The 9791-nt window shown below is 36.1% G+C and overlaps 1 protein-coding gene across 1 annotated transcript; it reads right to left on the bottom strand.

The window, feature by feature from the left end:
* Positions 1 to 7: 7 nt before the first annotated feature.
* On the bottom strand, positions 8 to 9786 carry LOC144974525 (N-acyl-phosphatidylethanolamine-hydrolyzing phospholipase D-like). Its single transcript, XM_078917462.1, has 7 exons — positions 9576 to 9786; positions 8147 to 8443; positions 6105 to 6406; positions 5578 to 5764; positions 4537 to 4685; positions 1475 to 1589; positions 8 to 673 (listed from the first exon to the last, which is right to left on the bottom strand). Exons 2-7 carry the CDS (start codon positions 8417 to 8419, stop codon positions 542 to 544), a joined length of 1158 nt encoding a protein of 385 aa, XP_078773588.1. The 5' UTR covers positions 8420 to 8443; positions 9576 to 9786; the 3' UTR covers positions 8 to 541.
* Positions 9787 to 9791: the final 5 nt, after the last annotated feature.

Here is a 9791-nt window from a genome sequence, read left to right as displayed (position 1 = left end):
AAATAGATACAATTTTTACAACAATAAATAAGGAAATTGGTTGAGATTTAAATTTGAAAATGGAAGGATGATTTAAAAGGATTTTAAAAACCTCAATGCTGATTTTGCATCTTTATAGTGTAATGAAACTGAGAAAGACAATTCAAAATTGGCCATTCACGTTTTCTGCCAAAGAATAATAATTTTTAAAACCCCTCAATGTTGCTTTTGTATCTTTACAGTGTAAAGCAACTGAGAAAGACAAATCGAAATAGGCCATACAAGTTTTCTGCAAAAGAGTAAAAAATACACAAACACTCAACGCTGCTTTTGTATCTTTTCAGTGTAAGAAAACTGAGAAAGACAATTCAAAATTGGCTATACAAGTTTTCTGCAAAATAAAAAAAGCCCTCATAACACTGAGTGTGTGTAAATTTCCCTTTCAGCACCTTGTTCACCCCAACACAGTTCCAGGCTGAGATGTCAAGTCCCATACATAAAACTAGATTGAAGCAGCTGTTCATATTAAAAAGGTTGCATAAGTATTCCTAGTAGAGTTTGTCTAGTCAAGGTCATCATAGCCATCTGCTCCAACAAGGCTTATCTCCCCATGATTAACGGTGACGAAAGACGACGGCTTCATCCCTCGTTTCTCTACTTCCTGTTCCAATAGCTCCTTGGGTTCTAAGTATGGCTGCAATAGGAAAATGGTGAAACCAAAGCTCAATAGGAGTAGCATCAAATATTTTGTTTTTAAAAAAATAATCTAAATTAAAACCGAATTGATTTGTTCTAGCTCTACTATGCCCAAATCAAGTTTGACTAAACCTAAAAGTGATGAATAAGTGCAGCTATGTGGGGGGTGCAGTGGCCGAGTGGTTAAGGCATTGCACTGTGACACGGAAGGACCCGGGTTCGAGCCCCTCTTCAGGCACTTTTGTTTTTTTCCTTGAGCAAGATTATTAACCCCCAATTTGCTCACTTGGACAACATGGGTGATTCCTGTTGACATCAGACATCTTGTTTGATGAGTTATCTATATTCCTATGTGGAATATCTAGGAGACGGTATCTTATGATGTCGTGGCGGAAAGAGCATAAATTTTTTTTCTAATTGTGGTCTTGTGGTATGGCACTCTCATTCGGATTGGAAGGTCCTGGGTTCGACCATTACTCAGCGCATAGTTGAGTCTTTGGAAAGGACTCTTTACTCACATACTCTCATCGTACTCAGGTGTAAAATGAGTACCTGGCCGTAACAGCGTTGTCTCTGTCAGATAAAATTGTGATATATTGCCTACCGGGTGTCATGTATCGTTCTACATGTTACGAGTTGCTGTTGGTCAGGGACCCTTTGTAAAGTGCTTTGAGCACATTTAGTGGATATTGCGCTATATAAAAGTTCAAGTTTCTAAAAAATCAGCTGATATACATACACCATCTGTACCAGAAAAAGATGTAGGGTAAGCCTTTCCAATCAAGCACAGTTGTCTTACCTCGTTTGCGATAGAGAAAGTTCCCCAGTGGATTCCAATGGATGCCTGAGACTGGATGTCGTGATGGATGTTGACGGCGTTTTCAGGGTCTACGTGAGAACAAGACATGGAAGACCTGAAACAGAAAAAAAACAAAACAATATGAATGTGTGCGTGGGACTGTAATACTTGTAGACTAACAAAATGCAATATACGTTAAGCTAGATAAAATAAAATAAACTGCATTTCCACGAATGAACTATGCTCAATCTGTGTCACATTGTTTCATTTATTCTTCCAGCAGGCCATATGGAATCCTATTTCCATTTCAAACAGTACCAATCACTTGTTAGGCATCTTATTGTACAAACAAACACGCTTATATTATCCATCACTGCCTGTAGCCAGGTACTCATTCACCCTGAGTTGAATGAGGTAATGAGTGTAAAGTTCTTTAACCAAGAACACAATGTCGAGACTAAAATGTTCCATGATAAATTCTCCCATCTGGTCATTGATCACGCTTAATATCACTTGACCTTTATGATGAGACCAGACAACATACAACTAAGCTACTGAGCACTGCGTGGCATTTTCCCCTCTGAGCGGTATTTCAGTGCTAGGTCAACCTGACCCCATTAGTGGGGTCAGCCCATGGGTGGAACAGGTAGTGGTCAGTAGGAATCTGTGATGCCGCTGATGGTAATTAATTGTTGCAATATTTCATGGTATTGCTCAGTTGCTAACACAAATATGAAAATTGTTCCCTCACCACAAGCAAAGCAAAGGTTTCTTTCATCATATGCCATGGTTGATAATAATGTATCCTCTTAAGGCTGCTCATAAGAGAGGTGTCAATTTAGTGGTTTTTGAGCTATCAATGAAATTAATTTGTTGTAATTTGCATATCAATAATTTAATTCCCAGCGGCAGAAAATGATTGAAACAAGCGTCATTATATAGTAAAAATGATGATCTTGACACATGCCAAGTTTTGTCGTCCGGGCAGTAAAACCTTAAAAGATATGAATTTTTTATTGTAAATTTCTTATTTGGCATGACTTGGTGAGATCCTCATTTTCTCTCCCACAGTATTCCATGCCATAAATTATGTCCAAATATCAGTTTAGGAATAAAATATAAACCATTTGACGAAAATAATACTAATATTATCTTTTAAGCATTTAACTGATTTAAATATTATGAGTTTTGGGCACATTTGAAAGCCAACTTTTTAATGGCTTGATAACTTTTTTCTATACTTAAATCCCTTACGATTCAAGTCAAAATTATATTTTTTTATGACTGTTAGGCATTATAGTTTGAAGATGTATACGGTACTGCTTTTGTGTGGTTGTCTCAGGAAATGCCTACTTTATAGTGTCATATAGGTGTCAATGTTTAGGGTATTCTTGCATGTTGAATAAATAATATAATGTAAGTTTAAGTTCTCCTTTTGTGCACAAGTGAATGTGTTAACTTTTTATAGACTGAAGCGTCCAGATATATATGGCAGTGATTTCCCAAAAATTAAATGATCTTGCTGTGGTATGCCTGTGGTGTTGTACTGATTTGGCTCTGGTTGTTATTCAATTGTTTTATCTCTAAATTTGACTGACTGGAGTTCAATGGTATATCAGATGACTTTATAAGACAATGACTAAATGTGTATTCTTGGAAGAAAGGAGATGATTCTATATAACCTGTATGGTCAGTGTGTTCGTTTTGAATGTAGTTGGTCAATAAGGAGAAAAAGATTACTACTTGGAATAAACTATATGCCCTCATAATTTTGAATCCTCTTTTGTCCACATACTATGTCCGTCTGTTTGAGCAAATCATTTAATTTAACAGTACCAGTGCTTAGTGTTAGTTGTAATTGATGATTGATACTGCAATATTTGTAGTATGTCCAGTAACCTTGTTGGGTGATTGATTTTTTTCTTGTAAAGAAGTCATACTTTATAGGCAGATTGATAGTAAATTGATATATTGAAATCATACACAATATTGGTTTTTAGTCTTTACTGGTCAATAAAATATTATCTTTATGAGTTATTTTACCACATAAAGACATAAATCATATCAGTTTACTGTTATGATCAACACAACTGTTTGAGAGGAACGGAATTGGTAAAAAATATATACAGAACTAACAAAACCATGAATAAATCAAGAAAATCAACTGCCAATATGATAATATTGCACAGGAACATAGATGCATATATGTACTTTTGATATTTATTAAAATTCTTGAGATACTGCCGCTGAGTTTTGAATAACAAATTTTTTATTTAAGTGCACCATAATTTACAAATACTTAAAATTAGATCAACAATTTGTGATATTCAAAGAAAACTATTAACCACAAGAATGTCAAATTTTCACTGATGTTTAGAAAGACAACTAACTTTTCAAATCAAAATAATGAAGTGAAAGAGTCTGTTATTGTTTTCCCGCTATACAGACATATTATAAGAGCATAAATATCCATAATTGCCCCCATTGGACACGGCACTGCCTGATACCAGTTGACCTCCAATGACCTCACGCTGGTAGCTAGCAGGGAGGGTTATTGGTCCCTTGGGAGTTCCAACTGAAATAGCGCTGATTCCACGCAGTGTGAGGTATATACAATAGATGAAAGCTGTTCCATCAACAGGCAAAATATTTTTTTTTAATGATTCAGTTATTGCTTAATTTGCTATAAGTACTATAATCACATATAAAGACGATCTTTCAAAATCTTTTCTTTATCTACAATATTGTACTTCACCCACTGACTAAAGGCTTTACAAGGAATCCCATACCAACAGCAACACTTAACATGTAGGACGTAACATGACGGCTGTTAGGTGATATTACAATTTTTTCAGACAGAGACAATGCTGATTACTGCCAGATACACATTTTACACATGAGTACGGTGAGAGATGTGAGTAAAGAACCTTTTCCAAGGACTCAACTATGTACTCGAACCCAGGACCTTCTGATCCAAAGGCGATTGTCATACCACAAGACCACATAACCGCACAAGTGGTCACATATGTAATTCATCTATACTTGTTGGCGTTAGTTCTCACCTGGGGCTGTAAGCTCCAATAGGAATGGTAGACAAGGTAAAAGGGCCATAGTGTTTTCCTATAGTCTTGAACCCATCGCAGTACGCTGTATCTCCAGCAAAGAAGAAACTGTGCCTGGGCCCGATGACACACCAGCTGCACCAAAGGACCTGGCGGAATGTACAGACATAAATGATTTTTGAAAAGAACAAAATACCAAAACACTGAATGTTTCAGGCTCAAAAGCCTTCTTCAGCAAACAAAAACATAGATATATTACTTAAAAACCCAGATAGACTGCAGTACATCTGGGTTTTTCGAAGTAATGTATTTATGTCTTTATTGTTTTTTGTTATTCTCTGAAGAAGGGTTTTGAGTCCAAAACTTTCTGTGTTTAGTATTTTGTTCTTTTTATTTTTTTTGAAGCTGTTATATTCATTCTTGTTTAATATTTTTTATAGTCCACAGCTTCTAGCAGCTTCGTATCACTAGACGTAAAAGACAACATGAGGCCGGTGGGTCAGATAACAATGTTGACAATCATTTGTACTTGTACCCCCCCCCCCCCCCCCCCCATATATACATTTTACTTAAGGAACAAACTCTGGAAAAAAACATGTATTTAAAAAATTTGGCCAAAAAACGCGTCCTTCAAATATCAATCGATTTAAATGACTAACAACTCGGCAAACACTCTCAAACCTGGGACTTTGCGAAGTTTTACCATCAAAAAGGCCAAAAACTAACTTTGAATACTCTTCAACAGTCGTAACGTCACTTCCTTCCTAATGACGCATGGTAACTTAGTAACACTGGCTCTAAACTATCGGATGGCGGACGGCCGTATGAAATATTTCTCCGGCGAGCATAAAAGTGTATCCAGAGGAGAAAAACATTAAAAATATGATCTTGTTATGACTTTTATACATTCTGATCACAAGAAATATGAAAGGTTCTAGCCAGCTTAAAGAATAAAAAGTAATGATTTTCTTTGTTTAGAACCAAGATGGCCACCATTGCCAGGCGGCGTGACATCAGACTATAGAATCCTATTGCACTCACCTTATTCTCATCCCGCGTTGTCCTTTTCCCCCAATGCTGACAAGGCGTGCACACAACTCGGATGTTGCCGTCGTCGGAATAGACTTCCTCCTTCCACCAAGTCATCTCCGCAACATGGGCTATCCCACAATCCCTCATCCACTTCATCAACCCTTGTGGCACGTACCATCTCAGACAATCTCCATATCTAAAAGTGATGGTGAGGGGTTATGAGGAGGTAAATGACTTTTGTTTGAATGGTTCACATCTAAATGTTTGGATATGCATTAATAAAGCATATTTCCATTGATTTACCATTGCGTATCACAATATTTCACTCATTATCAACCCTGATCGCTAACGTAGAAATAACAAATTAGGCAATAGCAGGCAACCGGTACTGTATGAAATGGATAAACGGTTGCATATGGCCTGCAGGGGGAAAAAATGTAATATTGTAAAATGTTTTAAGCATGGAAATGAGCTATATAAATGTTGATATTTATTTTTAGTGTTTAAAATGTTATCTCAACCTACTAAACACTAACCTCTGATTCAGAGCCATGACAGAGGCATAGTCTAGATGGTCGTAATGTGTATGACTGATCACAACAATGTTAACAAGAGGGAGTTCTGAAATAGAGCAGGGTGTGGATCGAAACCTTTTGTAACCACCGACGGGTAAAGGGGAGCAGCGTTCGCTGAACATGGGGTCCGTTAAAATGGTGACACCATCCATCTGAACCAGCGAAGTGGATTGACCAATCCACAGATGTCTAACTCCAGACACGGGGCTTGTAGCAAATTCCGACAGATTTGGTTTGATAATGGGCAGGGTTGTGTCGAGTTCCTAGGATTAACAAAATAAATAAATAAAAAAGATTTTTAAAATTTCAACACAGGTTCAAAACCCTTCTTCAGCCAACAACAAAAACAATTAAAACGATAAAATAATAAATGCCTTATGTCAAGCACTTTGTTCTTTTGGTAATTGTTTTGTTAATTATTGTTCAAAACTTTCTACCAATACTAGTATCAGCCAAACCTATAGAGACACAAGTCATGACAATCTATCCCTAATTCTGTAACATTAAATGGACAGAAACAATTTCTTGCTACTCTTTATGTTAAACGTCATTTCTTTTCTTGATAAAGTGGTACTTAATTTTTGAGCCTTTTGATATAGTGCAATATCCACTAAACGTGCTCAAAGCGCTTTTTAAGGGATCCCTGGCCAAAAGCAGCACAACATGTAGGACGGAACATGACGCCTACTAGGCGATATTATAATTTTTTTTCGGACAGAGACAACACTGTAAACAGCAAGGTACTCATTTTACACATGAGTATGGTGAGAGAATGTGAGTAAAGAGTCTTTTCCAAGGACTGAACTACGCATCAAGCGAGGTTCAAACCCAGGACCTTCCGATCTGAAAGCGAGTGTCATCCCAGAAGAACACATATCCATAAAACCATGAAATCATCAGAGTTGATCCAAAATTATGTAGAATTAAACAGACTTTATGTAACAGTTGCTTGTCAACATTTCGATAGAATGGCATCTATTGCAGAAACCCCTCTCCAAGATTAAGTAGATCAAGTTACCTAATCGCCTAAGAACGATCAGAGGAGTCAAAAAGATTTTAGAAATTGGCTCAACCTGGTAAATCCAGTGTTTCTGACTCTTGGCTCCTGTGCTCTATGGAATGAGTTATCTGAACCCTGTGAAACTTTGGGATTGAACAAAGTATTTATTCACATACAGAAAAGTGAGTGGAGCAAGCACTTATGTTGGTAACAACAAGAGATGAAGTGAGTAGGAAAGTGCCAGAAGACAATAGAGAATAAAAATTTTTTGCGGCAGTGATGGGGGTTTGAACCCGCGACCTTACTGGTACGACAACTCCGCCTGGCCTGTGAGAGCATGACTCTACCGTATGAGCTATCGTTATTACTGTCAACAATATAACAATTCACAAATCAAAATGCCTGAAGCCTGCGATCGTGAAAATACTAATGAAAGAGTGAAAATGGAGAGGCTTTGGAAGGGAACAATACAGACAATGAACCTTTCGAAAAATCCATTGTCCGTATTGTTACCATCCGAAGCCTCTCCATTTTCAATCCCAAAATGTGACACATTGTCTTTCATCCTTGGTGCCATGAGATCTTTTGGCAAATTTGGATTACAAACCTGGAACAGCACTGTCCATGAGGTTCACAACAAGTCTTAAGAGTCTTATAAGACTTTTGAATATATACACTTATTTTTAAAAACCCTTGGCATAATCTTTTTTTTCTATGTGTGTGTGTTTTGTGTGCATGGATATTCGTATATTTAAAATGTATTATTATGTAAAATCACCCTGAGGCTAAGGCAAAAGGTGCTATATATATATATATATATATATATATATATATATATATTATATATATATATATATATATATAAATATATATATATATATATATATATATATTGCTATTACCATTGGTCACTAATTGCAAATTTAAAAAATAAAACAAAAACAAGTCTATACAAGTAATGTAATTTTAACTCTTTGACTTTCATCAAATAAGTAATACTTACCGATTTCTTAGGCATTTTACCATCGTGTTTGGAGCAATAGAAATGTTTAAAACTGTCCATCATCCTTGGTCTGGAGACGGGTCCCCAAGGGTTGCGGTACCGGCCATTTTCAAATAAAGGAACAGGAAACTCTTCAACTTGATCCCCCTGTGCTGGTCTTAGATTGTGTGCCTTCAATGGACTGCATGTTGCCCCTTGTTCCTCTTCCACCTCGATGTCCATTGCTTGGTCAGTATCATGTTCATCAAATTCCTCTTCATCCATCGCTTCCATTTTACCTCCTTCGTTATATCACTCCTTAAAAAATGAAATGCTTTGATTATAAATTAATAATGCAATTTTAATGATAATAATAATGAAATTTATCTATATTGTGCTTTACCATAATGCAGCTCAAAGCCCATACAAATTACATCGGCCAACGAATTTACATTTTAAGTATAATCAAATAAAAATGAAATAAAAAGTATTATCTATGGACAATCTAGTTAGCGTTTTTGTGAAAGAATTGTATTAAAATTCCATAAGTCTGGGTGTGGGGGTGGGGGGGGATAGTAGTAGTAGTAGTAGTAGTAGTAGTAGTAGTAGTAGTAGTAGTAGTAGTAGTAGTAGTAGTAGTAGTAGTAGTAGTAGTAGTAGTAGTAGTAGTAGTAGTAGTAGTAATAATAATAATAATAATAATAATAATAAACTATTCCATCAAAACTAAAGACGGAACATTATCTGCTCGCTCTGAAAAGGTTGGTACAAGAAATGGAAAAATATAACAAGTAGAGGACATGCTGACAACCGCACACTTGACGATAAGCGTCCTTGAGACTGCGTAGCCAAAATCATCATATGATGTTTAGGTTATCTATCTTTATTTCATTTTTTATTCATATTTATCATACTATTGCCTAAATAATCCCGGGTCTGTTAGTGCTACCCACATTGTCCGAATAATGCCGAGGAGACAACCAATCTCTTTTCATTATTACTATTACTGTTCATGATATAACTGCAAACAAAATAAATATTGTTTTTGTCTCTGCTTACTGAAATCTCTAGCTCAAACTCAATTAACTCATTACCGAGGTTCATTCCCAAAGTGCGACAAATTGCCTTTCACTTTTCAATTTCAATAATACATGATATAGATACTGTCGTCTTTCTCTAACCTTACATTAGAACTCTATATTCTCTTTTACTTTTATGATAATGTTCAATAAAAAATATGCTACACTCAGTAACCTCAAATAATAGCAAACTTGAACAATAACAATGTAATTAATTTCCAAGACGAAGACAGAAGCAAGTGCTGGAATCTACTAAAGAATCAATAATGCCTTGTTTACAGTCTTCCAGCAACAATTATGACAGTGAAATGCAGTCAGCATTATGAAATTTAATAATAAATAAGAATAAAATAAGGTAAACGGGAGCAAACCTGGATTTTAAGAGATGAAACCTTAATTGCACATAATCCCCTTTGAGAACCAGCAGAAGATATTATGTAATCTATCCATTTCCAATAAATTTGATAACACAAAAACAGGCCATCCTCTCGATCATTCTTATACAACGAGGATATTTGACTGCTTTACATAACATGTTTGCGGGCGACTGTCAACACCTAGGTGAACAGACAGTATGTAAGAGCTCC

The sequence above is a fragment of the Berghia stephanieae genome, chromosome 6 (assembly GCF_034508935.2).
Source record: "Berghia stephanieae isolate SIO BIC M18660-M18661 chromosome 6, UCSD_Bste_1.3, whole genome shotgun sequence".
NCBI classification, from domain to species: domain Eukaryota; kingdom Metazoa; phylum Mollusca; class Gastropoda; order Nudibranchia; family Aeolidiidae; genus Berghia; species Berghia stephanieae.
Note: the sequence above shows the minus strand (reverse complement) of the source record. Positions and strands in the feature narration are given on the sequence as shown.